This window comes from Theropithecus gelada, chromosome 1, assembly GCF_003255815.1.
Source record: "Theropithecus gelada isolate Dixy chromosome 1, Tgel_1.0, whole genome shotgun sequence".
In the NCBI taxonomy this organism is placed as follows: Eukaryota; Metazoa; Chordata; class Mammalia; order Primates; family Cercopithecidae; genus Theropithecus; species Theropithecus gelada.
In genome coordinates this window covers 37,755,160-37,782,541 of record NC_037668.1, presented here as the reverse complement: position 1 = coordinate 37,782,541, position 27,382 = coordinate 37,755,160, and the positions used below count along the sequence as shown (strand labels likewise).

The 27,382-nt window shown below is 47.9% G+C and overlaps 1 protein-coding gene across 7 annotated transcripts in view; it reads left to right on the top strand.

Annotated features, from left to right (window-relative positions):
• SLC2A5 (solute carrier family 2 member 5) overlaps window positions 1–17,182 on the top strand; it is a 50,507-nt gene extending 33,325 nt beyond the window's left edge. For 5 of the 7 annotated variants that reach the window (XM_025391052.1, XM_025391071.1, XM_025391062.1 and 2 more), the window contains 9 exons: window positions 6,840–6,964; window positions 12,121–12,273; window positions 13,982–14,107; window positions 14,184–14,371; window positions 14,496–14,606; window positions 15,225–15,326; window positions 15,649–15,724; window positions 16,128–16,255; window positions 16,360–17,182. In XM_025391052.1, the coding sequence (XP_025246837.1) occupies window positions 6,840–6,964; window positions 12,121–12,273; window positions 13,982–14,107; window positions 14,184–14,371; window positions 14,496–14,606; window positions 15,225–15,326; window positions 15,649–15,724; window positions 16,128–16,255; window positions 16,360–16,563 (1,213 nt within the window). In that variant the 3' untranslated portion in view covers window positions 16,564–17,182. Of the gene's footprint in view, window positions 1–5,028; window positions 5,145–6,839; window positions 6,965–12,120; window positions 12,274–13,981; window positions 14,108–14,183; window positions 14,372–14,495; window positions 14,607–15,224; window positions 15,327–15,648; window positions 15,725–16,127; window positions 16,256–16,359 lie in introns of those variants that run through there. The other 2 variants (XM_025391079.1, XM_025391096.1) reach the window with 2 other exon arrangements.
• Window positions 17,183–27,382: the final 10,200 nt, after the last annotated feature.

Here is a 27,382-nt window from a genome sequence, read left to right as displayed (position 1 = left end):
ATACATCTGGTGTTTTATTTTGTATATATTGAGTGATGAGAAAGAACTAATTTTATTTTATTTTTCCAAGTGGAAAGTCAGTTGCTCTCAAATTTATCTTAGTTATTCATGTTCTTTTACTCTTCCATTTAAAATTTTAAGTCAGCTTCTCAAAATCCCTGAAGAAAGATTCTGATTGGCATTGCTCTGAATTTATAAATTAACTTGAGGAAAACTGACATCTCTCCCACTCACGAGCAAACTAGAGCTTTCCATTGTCTTCAGGTCTTTTTACATGTCCTTCAATAAAGTTTCATCGTAAAGGACCAAGGATTTAGTTTTCTTTATCCTGGGAGTCACTGTGGTTCCTTGTCTGAAGTTTCATGTCTTTGTCATCAGTTCTGAGAATTTTTCAGCCAAATATTGCCCCTCCCCGATTTTCTATATTCTTTGCTTCTAGAACTCCATGAAGTTCCTCCATGTCTTTGAATCTTTCGTATTTCCCATCTTCTTATCTCTCTCGGGTGCTTTCTAGGTAATTTCTGCAGGTCTACCTTCCCATTCACTAATTTTCTCTTCAGATATAATAAACCTGCTATGTTTTTAATTTTAATGATTATATTTTTCATTTCAATAAGTTCTATTTATTTGTTTTTAAAATCTGTTTTCATCATTGTTTTACATAACTTTGTTTTATAGTTTTTTGTTCTTTCCTATAGTACTATTTTTTATTTTATTTATTATTTATTTATTTTTTTGATACAGAGTCTCGCTCTGTCACCCAGGCTGGAGTGCAATGGCGCTATCTTGGCTCACTGCAACCTCTACCTCCTGGGTTCAGGTGATTCTCCTGCTTCAGCCTCCCAAATAGCTGGGATTACAGGCACCCACCACCATGTCCAGCCAATTTTTGTATTTTTAGTAGAGATGAGATTTCACCATGTTGGCCAGGCTGGTCTTGAACTCCTGACCTCAAGTGATCTGCCTGCCTTGGCCTCCCAAAGTGCTGGGAATACAAGCATAAGACACTGCGCCCTGCCTAAAAAAAAATTACATATGTATTTTTAATGTATATTTTAATATAGAAATATATATAAAATATAGACAGAGTAAGACCCTATCTCAAAATATATATATATAGAAATAGGGTCTTACTCTGTCGCCCAGGCTGGAGCGCAGGGGCGCGATTATGGCCCACTGCAGACTCCACCTGCTGTGCTCAAGTGGTCCTCCTCTCTAGTAGCTGAGACTACAAGGATGGGGTCTTGCTATGTTGCTCAGTATGGTCTTGAACTCCTGGCCTCAAGCTATCCTCTCACCTTGGCCTCTGAAAGTGCTGAGATTACTGGCATGAGCCACCATATCCTGCCATTGAAAGTAGACTTTATTTTTAAAGAGCAGTTTTAGGCTCACAGAATTGAGAAGAGGCTACGGAGACTTCCCATATACCCTCTCCTCCAATACATGCATAGTCTCCCCCTTTATCAACATCTCTCACCAGAGCGGTGTATTTGTTACAAATGGTGAAACCTGCATTGACATATATCATCACCCAAGGTTCATAGTGTACATTAGGGTTTACATTAGGGTTTACTATTGATGTTGTACATTCTATGAGTAATGACTTGTGTCCACCATTATAGTATCATATAGAGTAGTTTCACTGCCCTAAGACGACTCTATGCTCTGCCTAGTCATCCTTCCCTCCTCTCTAACTCCTGGCAACCACTGATGCTTTTACTATCTCCATAGTTTGCCTTTCCCAGAATGCCATATAGTTGGAATCATAGAGTATGTAGGACTTCCTTCCTTCCTTCCTTCCTTCCTTCCTTCCTTCCTTCCTTCCTTCCTTCCTTCCTTCCTTCCTTCCTTCCTTCCTCTTTCTCTCTCTCTCTCTCCCTCTCCCTCTCCCTCTCCTTCCCTCCCTCCCTCCCTCCCTCCTTCTTGCACTCTGATAGGCTTTTCAGATTGACCTTTTTTTTTTCTTTTTTTTTCGAGATGAGGCCTCACTCTGTCGCTAGGCTGGAGTGCAGTGGCACGATCTCAGCTCACTGCAACCTCCACCTCCCATGTTCAAGCAATTCTCTTGCCTCAGCCTCCCGAGGCTGGGAGTACAGGTGCATGCCACCACATCCAGCTAATTTTTGCATTTTTAGTAGAGATGGGGTTTCACCATGTTGACCAGGATGGTCTCAATCTCTTGACCTCGTGATCCACCCACCTCGGCCTCCCAAGGTGCTGGGATTACAGGCGTGAGGCACCACGCCTGGCCCAGATTGGCCTCTTTTACTAATATGTACTTAAGGCTTCTTCATGTCTTTTCATGGCTTGAATATTTCATTGTCTGGTTGTAGCACACTTTATCCGTTCACTACCAGAGGACATCTTGGTTGCTTCCAACTTTTGGCAATTGTGAATAAAGCAGCCGTAAACATCCATGCACATGTAAGTTTCTGTGTAGATATACGTTTTCGACTCCTTTGGGTAAATACCAAGGAGTATGTGATTGCTGGATCATATGAGTACAGATAAGCATATTTTAGTCTTATAGGAAACTGCCAAACTGTCTTTTAAAGTAGACATATCATTTTGCATTCCCACCAGCAACAAATGAGGGTTCCTGTTGCTCCAGCATTTGGTGGTGTCAGAGTTCTGGGTTTTTGCTCTTCTGACAGGTGGTACCTTATTGTTTAGTTTGCATTTCCCTGATAACACATCAGGTGGTGCACCTTTTCATATGCTTATTTCTCATCTGCGTATCTTGGTGAGGTGTCTGTTAAGATCTTTGGCCCATTTTTAAATTGGGTTGTTTGTTTTCTTTTTGAGTTTTAAGAGTTCTTTGTATATTTTGGAGAACAGTGCTTTTCAGGTATGTCTTTTGCAAATATTTTCTCCTAGTTTGTGGCTTATCTTTTCCTCCTCTTAACAGTGTTTTACACAGAGCAGGAAGTTTTAATTTTAATGAAGACCAGCTTATCTTTTTCTTTCCTTCTTTCCTTTCTTTCCCTCTCTCCCTCCCTCCCTCCCTTCCTTCCTTTCTCTTTCTTTCTTTTCTTTCTTTTTCTTTCTTTCTTTTTGCAATAAAACTTTATTGTGACTTATTATTGTTATAAAATTACAGACAATTGCTCAGGAGGGGTGTACTACCTTAAAATGTCCACCTCCCTCCTTGATATGCCACTGGTTCCTATCTTTAGCTTGTTCTTTGTGAATTGACCTACTATTTTGAGAGGATCACGTTAGCAACTTCAGACTAAAATTGTTGGTTTACCTATTCCTCCCTGGCATTTAATCAGTCCAGTTGATGCTGTATGTATTTTGAGGCTGTGTTGGAATCGTCTCTGTTTATGACAGTTCCATCTTCTTTGCTGTTATTTCTTCTGCTTCTTTATAATGCATATAACACCTCTGTGTTTTACGATATTTTTATCTCAAATTGTATTTTGTCAGGTATTAAGACTATTACCCAACTTCCCTTTTTGTCTTTATTGGCTAAAGATTTTATATTTTCTAACTTTCTGTCTTTCATTTTAAGGATCAATTCTTTCTTTCATGGATTATGCCTTTGGTGTTATATCTGAAAAGTCATCGCCAAACCCAAGACTGTCTAGATTTTTTTTTCCTATGCTATCTTCCAGAAGTTTTATAGTTTTCCGTTTTATATTTAGGTCTGTGACCACTGTGAATTAAAATTTGGGAAAATTCTAAGGTTCATGTCTAGATTCATTTTCTTGCATATAGATGTCCAGTTGTTCCAGCACCATTTTCTTTTCTTTTTGTTTTTTGTTTTTTGTTTTTGAGACAGGGTGTCACTCTGTCACCCAGGCTGAGTGCAGTGACACAATCACAGCTTGCTGCAGCATCAAACTTCCTAGCTCAAGCAGTACTCCCGCCTCAGCCTCTCCAGTAGCTGGGACTACAGGAGCGCACCACCAGTCGTGCCCAGCTAATTTTTGATTTTTTTCTTTTCTTTTCTTTTTTTTTGAGACAGAATCTTGCTGTGTCACCCAGGCTGGAGTACAAGTGGCATAATCTCAGCTCACTGCAAACTCTGCCTCCTGAGTTCAAGCAATTCTCTAGCCTCAGTCTTCTGAGTAACCGGAATTAGAGGTGTGTGCCACCATACCCGGCTAAATTTTTTTGTATTTTTAGTAGAGGCAGGGTTTCGTTTTGTTGGTCAGGCTGGTCTCAAACTCCTGGCCTCAGGGGATCCACCCACCTTGGCCTCCCAAAGTCCTGGGATTACAGGTGTGAGCCACTGTGCCTGGCCAATTTATTATTTTTTCTAGAGATGGCGTCTCACTATGTTGCCCAGGCTGGTCTGGAACTCCTGTACACAAGTGATCCTCCTACCTCAGTGTCCAAAAGTGCTGAGATTACAGGCATGAGCACTGCACCCAGCCCAGCACCATTTTTTTTTTTGAAAAGACTGTCTTTTCTCCATTGTGTTCCCTTTGCCCCTTTGTCAAGGATCAGTTGACTAGACTTAACGTGGGTCTATTTCTGGACTCTCTGTTCCGTTCCATTGATCTATTTGTCTATTCTTTTTTTTTTTTTTCTTTAGACAGAGTCTCGCTGTGTCACCCAGGCTGGAGTGTAGTGGTGCCATTTTGGCTCACTGCAACCTCCGCCTCCCAGGTTCAAGCGATTCTCATGCCTCAGCCTCCCGAGTAGGTGGAATTAGAGGCATGCGGCTCTAGTAGAGACGACGAGGTTTCACCATGCTGACCAGGCTGGCCTTGAGCTCCTGACTCCATGTGATCCCGCCCGCCTTGGCCTCTCAAAGTGCTGGGATTTCAGGCGGGAGCCACCACGCCCGGCCCATTTGCCTGTTCATTTACTAGCACCACACTGTCTTAATTACTGTAGCTTTATGGTAAGCCTTGAAGTCAGGTAATGTCGGTTCTCCAATATAGTACCATTTGGATTCCTTATTTTATGACACTAATCATTTTAAACATTTTATAGTCACAGTCTGATTCTGTTGTCTGAAGGTGTGCTGTTAGTGTAAGCGGCTCTCACGTGTGGCAAGTTTCTCAGTGTTTAGGAATGCTGGAGCGCCACTCGCTCACGGCTTCGTCCATCATGAGGGTCCTCATCATGAGGGCTCCATTGTGAGAGGCCCCTGCAGAGAAGTTTGCTTTGCTTCTGTCAGGATCTCCAGGGTAGGCTTGTTCCTGACTTAAATGGGAATGCTTTCCAAGTTTCATTAAGTGTGGTGTTTGATACAGGTTTAAGGTGGATTTCCTTTATCAGCTTAAAGAAGTTCCTCTATGTATAGTTTGTTAAGGCTGGTTTAAAAAAAAAAATGGCTGGGCGCGGTGGCTCATGCCTATAATCTCAGCACTTTGGGAGACTGAGGCAGGCAGATCATTTGAGGCCAGGAGTTCGAGACCAGCCTGGCCAACATGGGGAAACTCCATCTCTATTACAAATACAAACACTTAGCTGGGTGTGGGGGCACGTGCCTGTAATCCTAGCTACTTGGAAAGCTGAGGCACAAGAATCACTTAGACATGGCAGACCGAGGTTATAGTGAGCTGCCATCACTGCACTCTAGCCTAGGTGACAGAGCGAGACTCTGTCTCAAAAAAAAAAGAAAGGAAGAAAGAAACTTAGGCCAACTTTTAAATAAACAAATAAAAATTTAAAAATCATAATGGTGTTAATTTTTTTTTTTTTTTTTTTTTTTTTTTGAGACGGAGTCTCACTCCGTCGCCCGGGATGGAGTGCAGTGGCCGGATCTCAGCTGACTGCAAGCTCCGCCTCCTGGGTTCACACCGTTCTCCTGCCTCAGCCTTCCGAATACCTGGGACTACAGGCACCCGCCACCTCGCCCAGCTAGCTTTTTGAATTTTTTAGTAGAGATGGGGTTTCACCGTGTTAGCCAGGATGGTCTCAATCTCCTGACCTCGTGATCCGCCTGTCTCGGCCTCCCAAAGTGGTGGGATTACAGACTTGAGCCACCGCGCCCGGCCAATGGTGTTAAATTTTATTGACTTCTTTTGCTGCTTCTATTGAGATAATCCAATGTTTTCTCCCAATATAATGTTTATTTATTTATTCATTTATTTATTTTTTGAGATGGAGTCTCATCCTGTCACCCAGGCTAGAGTGCAGTGGCACGATCTCAGCTCACTGCAACCTCCACTTCCTGGGTTCAAGCAATTCTTGTGCCTCAGCCTCCAGAGTAGCTGGGATTACAGGCACCTGCCACCACGCCCAGCTAGTTTTTGTATTTTTAGTAAAGACGGGGTTTTACTATGTTGGCCAGGCTGATCTCGAACTCTTGACCTCAAGTAATCTGCCCACCTCGGCCTCCCAAAGTGCTGGGATTACAGGCGTGAGCCACTGTGCCTGGCCCCAATATAATCTTTACTATGGTGAAAGACATTGAAATATTTTTGTATATGCTGTTGAATTTAATCTACTAAGATTTCATTTAGGATTGTGGCATCTATGTTGACATAAGTGAGATGGATCTATACTTTTCTTTTCCTCTAATATCCTTACCCAGGACAATTTTGGGGTTGGCTTTCAAGATTACACCAAAATTATAAATTAGCTAATGATTTCAAAAACCTTTTACTATATCTTAATACAGAGCCCTTTCCCTCCATTTTCGCCACTGATGCCCTCTGGACTATGGTCATTTCCATTTGCTCCCCACACAGAGAGTATTCCCACACCAGGCCATGCACTTGACCTGTATCAGTCTCAGGTCCCAGAGAGCTAAACACACAGCAGTAAAGCCACTGCTGTAACTGCTGGAGCCTATGCAGAGGAGACACTCCAGAAACATTTCCTGAATGAATGAGTGAATACTTAAGCCAAACTAACTGATATTTTGTCCTCTGCAGAAAAGGGGCCTTGCTGTTCAACAACATATTTTCTATCGTGCCTGCGATCTTAATGGGATGCAGCAAAGTCGCCAAGTCATTTGAGCTTATCATTATTTCCAGACTTTTGGTGGGAATATGTGCAGGTAAACAATACTATGCTATATTGCCATTCTGTGAGGGTCATCAAGGAGGAGGACAACAGGTTCCCAGGGACTAGAACCAATCTGTGATCTCTGAAATGTATAGAAAGCTGTTCCTATGCTTCTACTGTGAAATAGATGCTTGAGCCCTACCTGGTTCTCAGGTTTAGAGCTTTACTGTGATGCTTCCTACAACGAAACGTCTTTGAAAGACTGAAATGCAGAATCTTAACCTGGGAAGGGTCCTTCCAATCCAATCCTTTATCTCGATATTTTCTAAACTGCAGGTCACGACCAGTTAGTGGGTGGTGATACCTGTTTAGTAAGCAGCATTTTCTTTTTAAAAATAGAATAGCTGGATACAATGGCTCACACCTGCAATCCAGCTACTCTAGAAGCCGAGGCGGGAGGATCACTTGAGACCAGCCTGGGCAACACAGTGAGACCCTATGTGTTAGTCTGTTTTCACACTGCTGTAAAGAATACTCCCCAAGACTGGGTAATTTACAAAGAAAAGAAGTCGAATTGACTTACAGTTCCCTATGGCTGGGGAGGCCTCAGGAAACTTACAATCATGATGGAAGGGGAAGGAGACCTGTCTTACATGACAGCAGCTGAGAGAGAGAGGGAGAGAAGGGAAACTGCCTTATAAAACCATCCAATCTTGTGAAAACTCAGTATCACAAGAACAACACAGGAGAACTTGCCCTCATGATCCAATCACCTCCCATCAGGTCCTTCCCTTGACACATGGGGATTACAATTCGAGATGAGATTTGGGTGAGGACACAGAGCCAAACCACATTCCCTGTCTCAAAGATAAATAAATATATATATAAACCAATAAATGAAATGGAAGAGACTGTGTTATGTGTAGTAAAGGTAAGTATTGCCCACTTCTGTTTCGGATACACACACACACACACACACACACACATACACACACACGAGAACCAGGTTGCAGTGAAAAATGTATTTCTATATTTTTTACTGTGGGTGAGAGCCAAAAAAGCTTGAGAAACAATCTAATATATGAATTCCACTACCAGAAAGGTGCTAACAATGCCACATTTTAAGTTTTATAAGGCAATTTAAAGTTTGCCAAGGGCATCCCGAGTTCTCTTCCTGAAATGCCCACCTACTGAGCGGTGCTGACTCGCTGAGTCCTCTCAGCTAACAACCTGGGAGGTGGTTTTTCCTAATCCCACTCTGTTGCTTCCAAGCCTAGGCTGCCAGGCTGCACAGTGGTGATTTTAGAAAACTCTCCCGTAACTGCTTCACACTGAAGAGAGATGAGGGTACAGCCATGCCAGTGGCGTTCCCTGAGTTGGCATCGTTAGTAGGCAGTATTTCTCAGGGTCAGGCGGGGAGAGGCATCTAGGGTGGAAACTCTCAGGGTCCTACAGGTAGAGGGTGGGTCCTTTGAGGGAGCCCCTCCTAGGTGCCTCACTGCCTCCCTCCAGTCACTGTCCCGACATTGCCAAGGAACTCTCATTTGTTCCTTCCAAATGCAGGGATAGAGACAAATGGATAGTTTGGCCGGCTGTCCACAAACCCCTCAGCTGGGATTAATTGGCAATAACAGAGACGTGAAAAAAAGATGAGAAGACATTTCCCAAACAGAGACTAAGTCATACCAAAGGGAGGATGGTGAGCCCCACGGCAAACTTCCCTTCGTGCTCGGCTTTCCCTGAGAGCACCTGGCTGGGTCTCTGCCATCTTTTTTTTTTTTTTTGAGACAGAGTTTCCCTCTTGTCGCCCAGGCTGGAGTGCAGTGGCGTGATCTTAGCTCGCTGCAACCTCCGCCTCTCGAGTTCAAGCGATTCTCCTACCTCAGCCTCCCGAGTAGCTGGGATTACAGGCGCCCACCACACCCAGCTAATTTTTGGTAGAGATGGGGTTTCACTATGTTGGCCAAGTTGGTATCAAACTCCTGTCCTCAGGTGATCCACCCACCTTGGCCTCCCAAAGTGCTGGGATGACAGGCGTGAGCCACCATGCCCGGCTGGTCTCTGCCATCTTGCCCTGACCTGTGGGGTTTTTCTGCAGTGGGCTCAACATTTTGAAAAACAGATGATTCCTAAAAGTTGCCAGCAGTGAGCAGGTCCACTCACTTTTCTATTGACCATTAACAATACAGAATTGTTTCCAGCAGAGAAATATTAGGCTCCAATAGATAACAAATCAGTTAAAAATCCCAGCCTTTACTCAGAAGTCAGTAGTTATCCAAGTTTTTGGTCTCAGACCCCTTTGCACACTTAAAATTATTGAGGGCTCCAAAGAGCTTTTGCTCATGTGGGTTACATTGATCAATGTTTACTGTATTAGAAATGGCAACCAAGAAACATATTCATTCATTTTCTTAAAATAAGCCTGTTACATGAAGAGTGGCCTTGTTTGACATTTGTGCAAATCTCTTTAATGTCTGGTTTAATAGAAGACAGCTGAATTCTCAGACATACTCTGGGTCAGGTCGGTTGTGATGTGGCCTGGCAGGAAGTCTCTGGAAAACTCCCATATGCTCATGAGAGAAAGAGAATGAAGAGCAAATATCATCTCAGAATTATTTGAAAATAATTTTGATCTCACAGATACCCTTAAAAGGTCTTGGGATCCCCGGGTCCTCAGATCACAGTTTGAGAACAGTGGCCATTGGGTGCATAATTCATTTCTCATCAGTTGTTCACATACCTCCAGCAAGTCAGCAAAGTGGATCATCAAGTTATGTGCTGCTTAGACACTCGTTTTAAAACCACCCATATGGCCAGGTGCAGTGGCTCATGCCTGTAATACCAGCACTTCAGGAGGCTGAGGCAGGTGGGTCATTCGAGGTCAGGAGTGTGAGACCAGCCTGGCCAACACGGTGAAACTCGGTCTCTACTAAAAATACAAAAATTAGCAGGGCATGGTGGAGTAGGTTTGTAATTCCAGCTACTAGAGAGGCTGAGGCACGAGAATAGCTTGAACCCGGGATAGGGAGGTTGCAGTGAGCTGAGATCGCGCCACTGTACTCCAGCCTGGGAGACAGCGTAAGACTGTCTCAAAAACAAAACAAACCAACACAAAAATAAAACCACTCATATGAACAAGAACCACATTGCTCACTCTAAAATGAAGTAACAACTACCTTGACAAGGGGGGTGCCAAGACGAGTTTGACTTTGACTGGAACATGCTCACAGCTCACTGATTTGTTATTAATTAACTTCTTGGCAGGAAGACTGAAGGTATTCATTGGCTCAGAGGAATTTAAACTTTTTGTTTGTTTGTTTGTTTGTTTGTTTAAGATGGACTCTTGCTTAATTGCCCAGGCTGGAGAGTGCAGTGGCGCAATCTCAGCTCACTGCAAGCTCCACCTGCTAAGTTCAAGCAATTCTTGTGCCTCAGCCTCCTGAGTAGCTAGGACTACAGACAAAAGCGAAACTCCATCTCAAAAAAAAAAAAGCCACTTTGCTCTGACTCTAGTATCAGAACTGGCTGGCTCGAAGGTCCTAGTGGAGTCATTGTAAAGACAAAAATAGAGATTGCTTCCCACCAACATACAGGTAACCCCATCTCTTCACAAACCTCCTGAGGTTTCACCCTTCATTGATGTCCTTCACCAAGATTCTCTTGCCGCTAAGTGGCTCTTGTTAAGTGGTGAGGACACAGCCTCCCACTTCAGCTCCCAGGAGGCCTTCCCTTCCTCTGCGGCCCTTTGCCCTGGGCCTTTGAGGTGTTACTCCCTCTTCCCACCTAGACATGCTAAGAGCTGCTTTAACGACTGCCCCTCTTTGCTCTGAAAATGAGGAAGAATCGGTATTAATGAACTGTGATGTCTCTTTTGAAATACTAAGCAGAGACGTCTGTGGGTAGAATTGCCAAGCAGGAAAACATGGCCTCAGGTACCCTCCTATCTCAGTGCTATCAAATACCCTGCCATCAACAGCAGCTCCAACCTCTGCTCACTCCAAACTCTGTTCCTGAGAGTCTCCCTTCAGAGACCCATGTCCCTGAGCCTCTGTTTGACTCAGGATTTGGTACCTGATACTTGGACTCATGAAACTTCCTCTCCATCCCCAGCCTCTGGATGTGCTTTTAGGATAATTAAATAGGACAATATATGTGAAAATACTTTGGAAACTGTAAAATTAAATTCTGCCTATGTTTTTTAATTAACATCAGGCAACACCTCATTCTATAAAATAGAGTAAGTTTTCCCTCCACCAGATTCCAGTACGATGGGAAAATTTATAAGTTTAAATACTGGGGATTCGAAAGTAGTCCAGGCACTACAGAAATCCCAGAAATGCAGATATTCTATAATAGGTATTGACATTTTTAATGCTTAGTAAGACATATAACTTGTTCTTAAAGGTGTATGAAAGTATCTCTGCATTGGTTTATTTACTGTTCCTATTAGGTAAAGCTGGGGGCCAGGGGTCCTTGGCCATACACACACACACACATACACACACACCCAGGCCATATATATATACACACACATACACACAGAGGCCATATACACACACACATACACACCAGGCCATATCCATAAACACACACACACACACAGGCCATACACACACACAGGCCACATATATATGTATATCTATACACACACACACAGAGGCCATACGCACATACACACACACGCCATATGTAAATACACACAGGCTATATATATATTACGTGCACACACACACACATATATATGTATTTTTAGTGGAAACAGGGTTCCACTATGTTGCCCAGGCTGGTCTCAAACTCCTGGCCCCAAGTAATCTATCCTTCCCACTTAGCCTCCCCAAGTGCTGAAATTACAGGCATGAGCCATCACACCCAGCTGCCTTGCCTTTTACTAAACAGATCCTCCTCAAAAAGCAGAAATGTGAGCTGGTCTAGACTCAGGCCAGGGGGCAGGGAAGGCCATAAATCCAGTTGGCCAGTGTCCCCAGATGATACGGGCCAAAGCAAGGGCCCCTGTGCATAGCTCCTTTGATCTGTTTCTCTTTCCTTAAAGTACAGAGGGCTGAGAATTAAAAGAGGTGTTTGCTTTCTCCTTTGCAGTTTTGAGAGAGTTCCCAAATAATGTTATTGCTAAGAATAATATACTTGAAGACAGCTTGTCCCTGCCAGACTAATTTTTCCTGATGGTGTTTCTATTTCACCTCTTCCCAGGTTTATCTTCCAACGTGGTCCCCATGTACTTAGGGGAGCTGGCCCCTAAAAACCTGCGGGGGGCTCTCGGGGTGGTGCCCCAGCTCTTCATCACTGTTGGCATCCTTGTGGCCCAGATCTTTGGTCTTCGGAATCTCCTTGCAAACGTAGATGGTGAGTTCAGGACATCTCGTGACCACCCCCACCCCTTCACCACCACCCTTGACCCCCTCCTTGTGTTCCAAAGCTACCACCACAGGACAGGACTTTCTGCAAACTGGTCTCTTCTAACAGGCTGGATGTCCTTGGGGGGCCCATGCTGTCCTGAGTCCACACAGCAGGCCCTGGACAAAGGGGCAATGATGGACTGGCCGGTGTTTACTATCTAGTCCCTCTTAGGAGATGGATGAGGTGGCTTTGAGTAATTGGCTTCTCTACCTGCTCAGCGGCTGTCCATATGGAGGCCTGTGGCATAGCAATGACAGCCACCAGTGTGCCAGGCTCTGTGCTTGGGCGGCCCCAGCATCAGTTCATAGGACCGTCCCAGCAACGCTGCTGCCTGGGGCTCGGTGATTATCCCATTTTGCAGACCAGAAAGAGAAGTAGCAGGAGTCAGGGTGGCCTGGCCCCGTGGGGGAGGTGGTGAGGACATCCCAGACCCTACCTCCACCCTCCCCAAGACAGCCCGGGGCCTGGCCTGTGGCAGGTGCACAGACACCTGTAACCAGGGTTGTTTTTGCATGATTTTCCCTTTAAACTCTCATCAGTCATCCCATCAGTCAAAACATAAGCCAGTTCCTGCCAGGGTTCCACACACTGCCTGCAAGTCAGTCAAGTGGATCATCAAGCTCTGTGCTGCTTAGACACTGTCTGTAGAAAGTGCTTCTCGTGGGCCAAGTGCCAAGTCTCTTTTAGTAACTCAGGTATTCCTCAGAGCAGCCCTATGAAGCCTGTACCAGTATCATAGCCACTGTACAGGTGCATCACAGGCACAGAGAGATTGGAAAACTGGTCCAAGGTCTCATGAGGATGCAAGCCCAGTGGCACAGACCTAGGTCCCTGTTTAAGTACCACGTGCTCCGGCCTCTCCTTCACTCCTGCATGTGTTGGGGACACTTACGCCAAGGTGCCACATTCTCATCAGGAGCTGGGACCAGAAGTGAATAAGCCGGGTTCCTGTCTCAGGGAGCTCCAGAGCCGGACTCAGAACCACACATGGCGCTCTAGGCATTTGTGAAGCTCTGGGCTTCGTTGTTTTACTTTGCCTCTAGTTTCGCTTTTGGCAGTGGCAGGGTTAATATTACCATTTCCGAATTTTCTGTAAGGGCCTCACAGTGTGTGGCCCTTACAACCCTCAACACATGGTCTGTGAGATGCATCCACAGTACCAAATTCCACTCCTGAGTGCGGCCAGCCCATGTGTCCCCTCTACGTGGAATGTTAAGGACATTCCCACTGTTTCCGGTGTCCTTTCTATAATCAGAGCTGCCTTGACCATTCCAGTTCAGGCATCCTGGTGGCCTGGCTTCTCTGGACATAGAGCTGGGAGTGGGCAGCTGGGTCAGGCCTGGTGTGCCCAGCTCCTCCAGCCCCTGCGAGACTGTCGTCTGAAGGACACGGGGACGTTCTCGCCAGCACTTGGTATTGCCGGCCTCGTCGGTGTGGTCCGTCTGATGCGCTCAGGGGTGCGTCCCTGCTGAGCCCTGCCGCAGGTGTTTCCTGAGTGTCCACCGTCGGGAATTGCTGTTCTTAGGGCTGGGAAGCCTGTGCCCTCCTGGAGGCTGCGCCCCACTCAGGATGACGGCGCTGGGGCCGGCTCTGCAGAGGGCGCCTTCGGGGTGGTGGGGAGGTCGCTGGTGCCAGCTCGCTGCCTTCTTCCCAGGCTGGCCAATCCTGCTGGGGCTGACCGGGGTCCCCGCGGCGTTGCAGCTCCTTCTGCTGCCCTTCTTCCCCGAGAGTCCCAGGTACCTGCTGATTCAGAAGAAAGACGAAGAGGCCGCTAAGAAAGGTAACGAGGGCTCGGACGGGGGCGGCCTCCAGGCTCTGCCCCCACGCCCTGGTTCGACGGTGCCGCTTCTCCCCAGCCCTACAGAGGCTGCGCGGCTGGGACTCCGTGGACAGGGAGGTGGCCGAGATCCGGCAGGAGGATGAGGCAGAGAAAGCCGCGGGCTTCATCTCGGTGCTGAAGCTGCTCCGGATGCGCTCGCTGCGCTGGCAGCTGCTGTCCGTCATCGTCCTCATGGCCGGCCAGCAGCTGTCGGGCGTCAACGCTGTATGGGCTGGGCTGCGGGAGGACTCCGGGGGCGCGGGGCGCAGGTCCTGGGGCGCCGGGCATGGGTCCCGGCGCCGAGGCCGCCTCCTCCGGGCAGCCGCCCAGCCCCGCGCTTGCCTTGCAGATCTACTACTACGCGGACCAGATCTACCTGAGCGCCGGCGTGCAGGAGGACCACGTGCAGTACGTGACGGCCGGCACCGGGGCCGTGAACGTGGTCATGACCATCTGCGCCGTGAGTGTCCTGGGAGTGGCCCGCAGCCTCCACCCAAGGCCCCTGGGGCCCCCACGCCCCAGCCTCGGCGCCACCAAGAAGGCAGCCGGTGGCCCCAAAACGTGGAGGCCCAGCCCCTACTACGGAAACTCGGCGTGGGAGGTGGCCCCGCACCGGCCCCTCACACTTGGGGCTGCCGAGCCGTACCGGGCCCAGGGCCACCACCTGACGGGGATGTAGGGGCGCCTGGACCGGGCAGCGCCCACAGCTAGGTGGCTCCGAGCCCAGGGTACCTGGAGTGAGGCTCGGCCACCTGGGGATGGGAGCAGGCTCCATGGGGGCAGCGTCTCCGTTGCATGCAGACATCTGGCCTCCAGAGGGCAGGAATCCTGAGGCTCAGGGTTGTGGGATTAGGAGGTCCTAGAGCTGAGTCTCAAGGGTGGGCAGCTAGGGTCCCGCATCACAGCCACAGCCGACTTCCCGCTGGCTGCCCAAGGGCATGTCTTGCACATGTGAGTGTGAGTGTGCGAGCACACGGGTGGGCACCCGGTCCGCCCAGTTCTCCTCATAGCTGCCCCATTGGAGGGGGCTGGCGGGAGTGAAGCTGGGCCTCCCCCGAGCCCTGCCACCCTCCTGTAGGTGTTTGTGGTGGAGCTCCTGGGTCGGAGGCTGCTGCTGCTACTGGGCTTCTCCATCTGCCTCACAGCCTGCTGCGTGCTCACTGCGGCTCTGGCACTACAGGTGAGGACGGGCCAGGGTCCCAGGAGCCCGGAGTTGTACCAGGAAGACCAGTGCCCCTCCCACCCTGCGCCTCCACCTGCCTTAAAAGGAAAAGGGGTCACAATGAGCTGTTTTAGCAAATACCACCGGCCAGACATCTGGGGACCACGTGTCCTGCCAGCTCATAGCCCACGTTCAGCTGATTTCCCAGTGGCTCATTGAGGTGGCATTGCTGGGGGAGGAGCCAGGTGCCATCCTCCACCCACCAGGGCAGGTTGGCGGCCCCCTGGGGTCCCGTCCTAGCTTATCTGCTCCAGGTGAACCAACTGCTTTCTCTCCACAGGACACGGTGTCCTGGATGCCATACGTCAGCATCGTCTGTGTTATCGCCTACGTCATAGGACACGCCCTTGGGCCCAGTACGTACCCAAAGCTGGCCTCAGGGTGTCACAACCCCCTCCGGTCCCAGAAGCTCCTGGCTGGAGCTCCTTAGAGACACCAGGTCTGGCCAGTGCAGCCCGGAAATGGCATCTCTTCCCCTGCCCACTGCAAGGGGGTGGGTGGCACATAATGAAAGTGAAATGGTAAAATGGTGGTGTGGGTAGGAACACACAGACTGTGCAGGCAGCAGAGTGGGCCTCACGGGTGGTTGCTGGCCTGCCGTCCGTGTACACTGCCATTTACCTACGTGCTGCCCCACATGGCCAAGAGTCCTAGAGACGCTGCTGCCTTGGGGCCAGCTACCTGATGGGTCTGCATGGCCAGGCCTGGGATACTCGGGCCCACTCTGCCTTCAGGTAGGCTGCTCTCCTTCCCCTACAGGTCCCATACCCGCGCTGCTCATCACTGAGATCTTCCTGCAGTCCTCTCGGCCATCCGCCTTCATGGTGGGGGGCAGCGTGCACTGGCTCTCCAACTTCGCCGTGGGCTTGATCTTCCCATTCATTCAGGTGAATGGGGCCCGGGACCCACACTCAGCAGATCCCCATGCAGTAGAGTGCGAGCTTGTGGGCGAACCGTGTCCCACACATGTCACCTGCCCCTCTTCCTGCAGGAGGGCCTTGGCCCGTACAGCTTCATTGTCTTCGCTGTGATCTGCCTCCTCACCACCATCTACATCTTCTTGATTGTCCCTGAGACCAAGGCCAAGACGTTCATAGAGATCAACCAGATTTTCACCAAGATGAATAAGGTGTCTGAAGTGCACCCGGAAAAGGAGGAACTGAAAGAGCTTCCACCTGTCGCTTCGGAACAGTGACTCCGGAGAGGAAGCCAGTGGAGCGGGTCTGCCAGGGGCTTCCCCCTTTGGCTTATTTTTCTGACTTCTAGCTGTCTGTGAATATCCAGAAATAAAATGACTGTGATGTGGAATGCAGTCCTCATCTCCAGCCTCCCACCCCAGTGGGAACTGTGCAAAGCTGGGCTGTCTCTCTCCAGGTTGGCCTGTCACCAGCCCCGAGTCAAGCAAACAGCTGGTTCTCCACTTTGCTGTATCAACCTTTGTGTGGCTCCTGGTAACATGGCTCCACCTTGCTGGGTCAGCCTTTGTGTTGCTCCTGGTAACATAACAAAAGCAGTTACTATAGTGGCGAGATGGAAGGAATCAAATTTTGCCAGAGAAACTAACTCAGTGGCCCCGACAGGTCTTCCGGGGCCATGGGCATTTGTTTAGAGCCAAATTCATCCTCTTACCAGATCCTTTTCCAGAAATACCTGTCTAGGAAGGTGTAATGCAGAAACAATGACATCCAGAAAGCTGAGGAAGAGGTTCCTGTGGAGACACTGAGTCAGAATTCTTCATCCTAAATTATATTGTTAGTGGAAAATGGAATTGCTTCTGTGTAGTCAATAAAATGAATCTGATCACTTTTCAACAAGATGTGCTGTTGTTCTGTGAGCAAGTGGAAGGCAGGAGGAAGTTCCCTGCTGCTTCAGGCAGGATTTTTTTTCTGTTTTTGCTTTTTTTTTTTTTTTTTTTTTGAGACAGAGTCTTGCTCTGTCACCCAGGCTGGAGTGCAGTGGTGCGATCTTGGCTCACTGCAAGCTCCACCTCCCGGGTTCACACCATTCTCCTGCCTCAGCCTCCTGAGTAGCTGGGACTACAGGCGCCTGCCACCACGCCCAGCTAATTTTTTGTATTATTAGTAGGTACTGGATTTCACCATGTTGGCCAGGGTGGTCTCTATCTCCTGACATCATGATCCACCCACCTTAGCCTCCCAAAGTGCTGGGATTACAGGCGTGAGCCACCATGCCCAGCTACTTCAGGCAGTTTGACTGCACGAGTGTCAGTTCCTTGAGGTCAGGGGCTTGGTCAGTTTTGTTTACGCCTGAATCCCCAGCATCTAGAAGAGGGCCTCTGGAGACTGAGGTGGGAGGATTGCTTAAGCCTGGGAGGTAGAGGTTGCAATGAGCTGAAATTGCACCCTATACTCCAGCCTGGGCAACACAGTAAGATCCCATTTCAAAATTTTTTTTTAGTTAACTGGGCATGGTGACATGCCTTTGTGGTCCCAGCTATTTGGGAGGCTGAAATGGGAGGATCACTTGAGTCTGGGAGGTCAAGGCTGCCCTGAGTCATGATCACATCATTGCACTCCAGCCTGCATGACAGAATGAGAACTTGTCTCAAATAAATAAATAAATGTAAGATTGAGGAAGCTTCCAAATGTCCTCAGGTATGTAGTGAAATCTTGAAGAGTCTTAAAATCTTGAGACTGTGGTAGGGGAGGAAGGGAGAAGGAGTGGGGTCTTGATATGGTTTGGCTGTGTCCCCACCCAAATCTCATCTTGAACTGTAGCTCCCATAATTCCCATGTGTTCTGGGAGGGACCCTGTGGGAGATAATTGAATCATGGAGGCAGTTTCCCCCATACTGTTCTCACCGTAGTGAATCAGCCTCATGAGATCTGATGGTTCTATAAAGGGAAACACTTTTTGCTTGGTTCTCATTCTTTCTTGCCTGCTACCATGTAAGACATGCCTTTTGCTTTCTGGCATGATTGTGAGGCCTCCCCAGCCATGTGGAATGGTGAGTCTATTAAATCTCTTTTTCTTTACAATTTACCCAGTCTCTGATATATCTTTATCAGCAGCATGAAAATGGACTAACACAGGTCTCTCCCCAAAAATATAGAGAGCTGGAGGCGTTTCTTAGACATATGAATAAAGGGTGTGAGTGTGAGTGTGTGTATGTGCAAAAATATGGATAAAACCTTGAAAGTGCTGAATGGCCTGTGGCAATTGTAGTTGTAGTTGGGTGGCACAGGTGGTGGCCAGGAAAGACATCAGTGGGACTTGGGAGCACCTTTTGTGGGTATGGAATGGAGATTCCACCAGCAACAAGCTAACCCACTCACAAGCGGGCCCAGAGGAAGTAAATAGAACACTGTGATTGAACCATCCTTGGCCTTCTGCGGCAAGGTTCTGCAGGCTGGAAGGGGCACAGAAACAATCAAAGATGAAGGCTCTCAGAACTGAGGAGAGGCCAGGTTAGAATATCAGAAGTCAAGAAACTGCAGCACCTCTAACACAGGGGAGGCTGTGAAGTTCATGGTTCTGGATGTCTGCTCCCTGGGTTCAAACCTTGATTCTGCCACATTAATTGTGCAACTTGGGAAAGTTACTTATGTTTTCTGTATCTCAGTTTTCTCTTCTGTTAAATGGCACTAATAATAAATGTCTCACGTGTCCATTGTGAGAATTAAATGACTTTATATGTTTATGGTGTTTGGATCAGTGGCATGTATTTAGTTTTCTTAAGTACTTTTAAGTGCTTGGGAATAAGCATTAATCTTGAGGACAAATAAACTCACAAATAAGATATAGTGAGAGACCACTATGCATGTATACTAGGATTGAGCAATCCAGTAAATGGATGGCAGATGGTGGGGCCATTTCACAGTTGCAGTGGGAGGTTACAGATAAGCAGGGAGAGAGCACGAATGATCCATGTGGTAGTAGATCATTCTCTACTCCAAGTAGACTTGGAGACCTTGGTATGAACTCACATGCAGTTTAATATAGATTCAGGCTACATATACAAATATTTACAGATAAGCATCTACACATGGGTTAGTAAAATACAGCAGGAGGAGAGATGTGGGAATATAGAAGGGAGGTGAGGAATTTGGAAAGACAAGTACGATTTCTCCAGTTGGAGAAGATATGATAGGAAGGTGAGGGATGGGCATTCCAGGCAGCAGACAGCACAGAGAGGTGTGGAGGTATTGAGGGATGCTACAAGTTATTTGGTCTGAAAGTGAAGCCAGAGAGGTGGCAAGGGGTGCAGGGTGGGAGCAGCTGTAGTGGATCCTGTGGGTCCCAGGAGCCAAGTTGAACTTCATTGTCAAGACAACCTGGGGTTACGTGATGACCGAGCTTCCAGGAGCACCTGGCATTCATGTGAAGGGGTGGGGCTCAGATAGGGAGACAAGCTGGTAAATAATGAGGGCCCAGCAAAGCCAGCAGTAGTCAGGGACGAATCTGAGGGAGCATTCAGAGAGTCAGTAGGATTTGGGGTCCACTCAGCCCTCAGCAGTGAGCAGTCGGGCATCCCTGCCAGGTTTCTAATATGGGCCAATGGGGAATGGCTGGAAGAGCTGAGTGGCAGGTTTTAGGAGAAGGTCATATATACTTTTTGGACATGTTGAGATGGAGGAGATCATGGGACACACAGAAAATATCTAGAAGGAAGGTGGCATGTGACTCTGGAGCTCAGGGGAGCAGGCACATAGGATTGGGGAAATTATATATATGTTAGCACCTACTGTGTGCCAGGCACAGCTCCAGGCCCTGGGACCAGGTCCTGAGTGAGAGGTGCAGTGAAGAAAAGTAGATTAGCCCAAGGGGTGACAGGTGGAGGAGCAGCTGCACAGAAAGAGGAGTGGGGCTGGCTGGGGGGCAGCAGATTCAAATGTCTTGTGAGAGAGGGTTGGCCATGGTTCAGGGAATGACGGGAGGCAAGTGATGCTGGGGCAAATAGAGGGTTGGGGAGGCAGAAGGGGGCACTGCGCAGACACTCAGTAGGCCCCCAGGAGCATCAGAGATTCTATTCTGATTGTGTCGGGAGGCCACTGTCTCACTTGAGCCAGAGAGTATCCTGATCTGATTTGCAATTTAAGAAATCATTCCAGCCGCTCCGGAAAAGAGTCTGAAGGAGCCCAGGAGACAGCAAGGAAATCAGATCCTTACAAAAGATCTGAGAATAGGTTAAAGCCTCATGTTTGTATAAGATTGACCCAGGTTTGCCAACCGAGAGGATGAAAGGTGGGAGGTGGGCTGGGTGTGCTGGCTCATGCCCGAATCTCGGTACTTAGGGAGGTTGAGGTGGGAGGATTGCTTGAGGTCACGAGTTGGAGACCAGCCTGGGCAACATAGTGAGACACCCTCGCCCCCCACCATCTCCACAAAAAGTAAAAATAAAAATAATTAACTGAATATGATGGTGCACACCTGTAGTCCCAGCAACACAGGTGTCTGAGGCAGGAGGATCAGTTGTGCCTAGAAGTCATGATCATACCAGTGTACTTCAGCCTGGGCAACAGAGCAAGACCTTGTCTCTAATAAATAAATAAATGAATAACTGTTTTTTAAGGTGGGAGATGGAGCACCATCCAACAAGGGGTACAGGAAAGCCAGCAGAGAGGACTGAGCTGCCCAGCTCTGCCATTTGCTGAGACCCGAAAAAGAGTCCTCCTTGGATTCAATGACTCAGTGACCTCAGGGAGTGCTGGCAGGGGTAGTGTGGGGGCAGAAGGTAGACTGCTAGGGTGAAGACTGCAACTGAGGCAGAAAAGAAAGAATGGGGGCTCTAGTTATTGTTCACTCTTCTTTCTTCCCTTTGCTATTCCTGCTTGAGTGGGTGTTATGTCACTCACAGAACACATACACATATATAACATAAAAAAGAAGTAGACATAGGCTGGGTGCGGTGGCTCACGCTTGTAATCCCAGCACTTTGGGAGGCCAAGACAGGTGGATCACGAGGTCAGGAGATCGAGACAATCCTGGCTAACAAGGCAAAGCCCTGTTAGCCGGGCGTGGTGGCGGGCGCCTAGTAGTCCCAGCTACTAGGGAGGCTGAGGCAGGAGAATGGCATGAACCCGGGAGGTGGAGCTTGCAGTGAGCTGAGATGGCGCCACTGCACTCCAGCCTGGGCGACAGAGCGAGACTTTGTCTCAAAAAAAAAAAAATTGAAACAAAAATAAATAAGTAGACATATATTGGAGGTTTGTAGGCAACATTTTCTTACTGATGGGGAGGCATGATTTTAAAAGTTTGGAAACCACTGGGGGCCAAGCTGCCTGCAAAGATCAGTGAAAGCTGAGAAATGACACTTTGGGAGAATGAGATAATGTCAGGGGATTGTGATGGCAGCAGCCACTCCAGACGGCCTGTCGCTGCCGTCACACCAGCGGCAGCAGGGAGGTGCAGCCCAGGCTGCACATTCCATGGAGCAAGCAGGAGCTCCCCAGGTGCTGCTGCAGCCACCCAAACTACAGCTGTAGACCCTAACCTTCTGCTCCATGGAGCAGGCAGGAGGCACCCCAACCCCACCTCCCAAAGCGCTGCAGCCGCCCAAACCGTGGCTACAGACTCAGGCATCCCCGCACTCTTGGGGACCCAGAAAGACCCCCCCGCCCTCACAGGCTTGGAAGTTCCTGCTTCTGCTGCCTGGCTTCTCCCTGCTGTCAGCGCCCACTTCGATCTTGGAGGCACTGCCAGGACTGCATGCTCCAGAGCCAGCAGGAGCTAGGGACAAGTAGGAGACCCGCCCCTTCTGAGTTCACGGGGGTGGGAGCTCCCCAGGGGCAGCTGCAGCCGCCACCTGCCCCCCTGCCAGTTGCAGGCCCTGGGTGTCTCTGCATTCTGCACCTCCAGGGGCCCAGCAAGGCCTTCCCACCCCTCCCCTCTGTTCCCAGAGGTTCGGGGGTGTCTGCTCCCACTGCCTGGCTTCTACTCCAATCTCGGAGACGGGTTGGGGCTGAGCCTGGGCACTGTCACAGCTCAGCTGGGTGTGCACACAACCTGGGAAGTGCCGACATGCCAGCCCCCTCCTGCCTTGGTCCCCTCTGGAATTTGGGCACTGATGAGTGTAAGAGGGGAAGCTTAAGGGGGCGCTGAGGGTGGCTCGGTGCTGGCCTACAGGTGCCCCTTACTGCAAGCAACATAGGCACCACAGATGGCTGTGGGAGGCAGACAGGTTCCTGAGTGGAAGTGGATGGGTCCCTGTAAGACCCCACCTTCAGGCCAGGGAGGGCCTAAAGGCTGGGGGCTGGGCTGCCAGTCCTGTGGACTGGACTGCAGACTTGTGATGCCTTTTCTGGGCCCATCTATGGCCCCCCATGGACCAATCGGCATGTACTTCCTCCCCTCTGAGGTCCATAAAAGCCCCGGGCTCAGCCAGAACAGGGCAGAGGATGGAGAGACGACAGGATGACCAACTGCAGAGAGGAGCTACCCCCTCCAGGGCCTCCTCTCTACTGACAGCTGAACACTTGATGGGACAATCTGCCTACAGAGAGGAGCTACCTACTGTGGGTCTCCTCTGAGCTGTTCTAATACTCAATAAAGCTCTTCTTCATCTTGTTCACTCTCCACTTATCTGCATACCTCCTTCTTCCTGGATGCAGGACAAGAACTCAGGCAAAGGCACCACTGGCCACAGAGGTTTCTGGCCAGAAAATCAACACTTCAAAGATCAGATAACAATGCTAAGTCCCTAGGATGGGATCAAGGTCAGGACACTTGGGAGGTGAGAGATGGAGGTGAAGACAGTTCAGCTGAAGAGGGTTCAGACCTGTTTGCCCACCACTGTGTCCACCGTGCCTGGAATAGTGACTGGCACACAGTAGGGGTTCATTCAGGGTTTTTTGAATGAATGAGTCTTAGTGAGGAGGATTTTAAATGGTTGACAACAGAGCAAGAAAGAGTGAATCTGGGGAGGAGTTGTCAGTCCCCAGGTGACATATTCATAACCCAAATTAGGCAGTTGGAAGGTAGGTTTGACCAGCGTTTTTCACACTTCCAGATGTCACATACCAAAATTTGGTAGACTAACATTGGGCTGCCTCTATTTTGCAAATAAAAACATTTTTTAAAAAGGCCAGGTACAGTGGCTCATGCCTATAATCCCAGCAGGATTGCTTGAGCCCAGGAATTTGAGACCAGCCTGAGCAACAAAGTGAGACACTGTCTCTAATTTGCATATATATATATAAAATATATATAAAATATATATAAAATATATATATAATATATATAATATATATATTATATATATATATAATTTTTTTAAAAAATGAACTCCCATCAACAATCAAAATGAGGAAACAATGTTTTAAAAGAAAGGGCATTTTACTATCTAGACAGGACGTAATCATGGAAAAAATTTCAGTCTTTTAAATTGAATAGATTTTTCTTTGTGAAAATCTCACTCCATTGCCCTGTGTCCTGGTATTGCTCAGTGGCTTAACCACTAGGACAGAAACATCAGAAACAAGGGCAGGGCAGTGCGTGGTACACTAGCCATTTCCATTACAGAAGGGCTCTCAGAAAGGAGAGCTGAAGTTCCAATCTGGACTGTTAGTTAGACTGAGTCTTGTCTCCTTCAATCTGCTTTCTCAAGGGCTGTTTTTTAGTTCCTGCAGGAAGAATGAGAAAGCAGGTAATTGGGATCCTGACACTCTCATCTGAACCTTTCCTTTTCCCCTCCTACTACTCTGCAGTGAATTGGGTGCTTTTTTCCCCCTTTCTTATGTGTTTCCATTTTTTTTTTTTTAGACAGGGTCTCACTCTGTCACCCAGGCTAGAGTGCAATGGCACCATCTCAGCTCACTGCAACCTCCACGACGCCCAGTTTCTAGCAATCCTCCCACCTCAGCTTCCCTAGTAGTTGGGACTACAGACATGTGCCACCATACCCAGCTAATTTTTGTATTTTTTGTAGAGGCAGGGTTTCGTCATGTTGCACAGGCTGGTCTTGAGCTCCTGAACTTAAGTGATCCACCAGTCTCAGACTCCCAAAGTGTTAGGATTACCGGCATGAGCCACCACACCTGACCCTAACAGTGCTTTTTGAGGGGCTGCTCTTGTCATCCTACATTCTGCAGAGCACTGGGACATGCAAGTGATACATACATGGCGTCTTCTGTCTTCAGGAATTTACAGTGTAACCAGGAAGATAAACACCATGCCTTTTCCCTTTTTGTACCCTTGAACTCAAAGTGGGTCACCAGAGCCATCTGTGAAAATTTGGCTGGGGTCCCTGCTCTTGCCAGATGTCTTAGTTCATTTTATGTTGCTATAACAGAATACCACAGACTAGGGAATTTACAAGCAACAGAAGTGCGTTTGGCTCATGATTCTAGAGGCTGGGAAGTCCAGGATTGAGGAGTTGCATCTGGTGAGGACCTTCCTGCTGTGTCATAATATGGCAGATTCCTTTATTTTAGCCCAGTGAGACCCATGTCAGATTTATGATACATAGACCCCTAAGATAATAAATTTGTATTGTTTTGAACCACTGCATTTTTTGGCAATTTGTTAGAGCAGCCATAGAAAACTAATATAGAGATCTTGGTATTGGGAAGTGGAGTGCTGCTGTTAACACCTAAATACTTAAAAGTATGTAAATGGCTTTAGCATTGCACAATGAGAAGAGGCTGGGAGAATTTTTAGAAGAATGCTATAAAAAGCTTACATTACCTTGAACAGGCTATTAGTAAAAATATGAATGTTAATGACCCTGCTGATGAGAACTCAGAAGGGACGGAGGAGCAGAGTGGAGAAAATGCCTCTCCCTTTAGAGAATACCTACAATAGGCCAGGCACAGTGGCTCTCACTTCTAACACCAGCACTTTGGGAGGCTGAGGTGGACAGATCACTTGAGGCCAGCAGTTCAAGACCAGCCTGGCCAACATGGTGAAACTCCATCTCTATTAAAAATACATGGCTGGGCAGGGTGGCTCACACCTGCAATCCCAGCACTTTGGGAAGCCGAGGTGGGTAGATCACCTGAGGTCAGGAGTTTAAGACCAACTTGGCCAACGTTATGAAATCCCCTCTCTACTAAAAATACAAAAGTTAGCTGGGCATAGTGGCACATGCCTGTGGTCCCAGCTACTTGGGAGGCTGAGGCAGGAGAACAGTTTAACCCAGGGGGCGGAGGTTGCAGTGAGACAAGGCATATGAGACCACATGCCTCTCAACCATAAGAGCCCCCAGCCCTGCACCACCTCCTCTTCCTGGCCGCTGCACTCCAGCCTGGGTGATAGAGTGATACTCTGTCTAAAAAACAAAAACAAACCAACAAACAAAATGCAAAACTTAGCTGGGCATAGTGGCACACGCCTGTAATCCCAGCTACTTGGGAGGCCAAGGCATGAGAATCGCTTGAACACTGGAGACCGGAGGCTACAGTGAGCCAAGATCATGCCGCTGTACTCCAGCCTGGGCAACAGAGCAAGACTTTGTCTCAAAAAAAAAAAAAAAAAAAAAGAGAGAGATAGAGAGAATATCTACAACATAGTCAGGAGCAGGATAAAGACAAATAAAGACCTCTCATTCTCTCAGTCTTGTCATGTACCCCACCTGTTACCATCCATGGGCAAACACATTTTTCCCCAGGTATCCTTTTTTTTTTTTTTTTTTGAAACAGGTTCTTGCTCTGTCACCCAGGCTGGAGTACAGTGGTGAGATCATGGCTCACTGCAGCCTCAACCTCCTGTGCCCCAGTGATCCTCCTACCTCAGCCTCCCAAGTAGCTGGGACCACAGGAGTATGCCACCACGCCCAGCTGATTTTTGTATTTTTGGTAGAGATGAGGTTTCACCATGTTGCCGTGGCTGGTCTTGACCTCCTGAGCTCAAGCAATCCACCCACCTCAGCCTCTCAATGTGCTGGGATTACAGGCATGAGCCACCGCACCCCCGCCTTCCCCAGGTATACTATATGTATTCTGCTTTGATCACTTCTCTTAAAGGTCATGTTAATTAAAAAACATATTAATGTTTCCATGTTCTTACATTTCAAAATTATCCTTTGAAACAGAAGTCTGGCATTCCAATCAGTTAGCTACTCTTATTTATTCAGTCATTCTCTACTTTTTTTTAAATAACGCTAGTAGAGATGATTCTGAAATGAGCACCTTTGTCCAATATTTTATTGACTTATTTAACACTATTAAGTGTAATTCGAAATAATAACTACATTTCTCTGAAAGTGTCTAATTTGTTCTTTTCCCCAAATGGATAATTAGTCCAAATGCACAAGAGGAGGCATACATGAAGAACCTAGGAACACACAGAAGGAAACAGCAAACACTGGGGTCTACTTCCGGCTGGAGGATGGGAGGAAGGAGAGGAGCAGCAAAGACAACTATTGGGTACTGGGCTTAATACCTGGGTGATGAAATAATCTATACAGCAAACCTCCGTGGCACAAGTTTACCTATGTAACAAACATTCACATGTACCCCTGAACCTAAAATAAAAGTAAAAACAAAAAAAAATCCAGGTACATTGGCTCATGCCTGTAAGCCCAGCACTTTGGGAGGCCAAGGCAGGCGGATCACTGGAGGTCAGGAGTCGTAGACCAGCCTGGCCAACAAGGTGAAACCCCATCTCTACTAAAAATACAAAAAAAAAAAAAAAAAAAAGCTGGGTGTGGTGGCACATGCCTGTAATCCTAGCTACTCGTGAGGCTGAGGCAAGAGAATAGCTTGAGCCCAGGAGGCGGAGGTTGCAGTGAGCTGAGATTGCGCCACTGCACTCCAGCCTGGGTGACACAGCAAGACTCTGTCTCAAAAAAAAAGAGGCATACATAGAAAAATGCCCAGAAGCAGCATCCTAGATCCAGGTCACAGCCTCACTGGGTTTCTGAAAGTCCTCACTTCTACGGACCAATGTCAGGCAGTGCTTTTTCTCTCTCCTTGGTGCAACTGGGGAGCTTTTGGTTTGGGGCTTGGTGGGTGCAAAGATGAAATTCATGCTGTGTATGATTTGTGTACTGGCAACGTGTGTGTCTTATCAACACTTCCAAGGAGAATTTGCTCCTGGGGAAAGTCAGCAGGGTC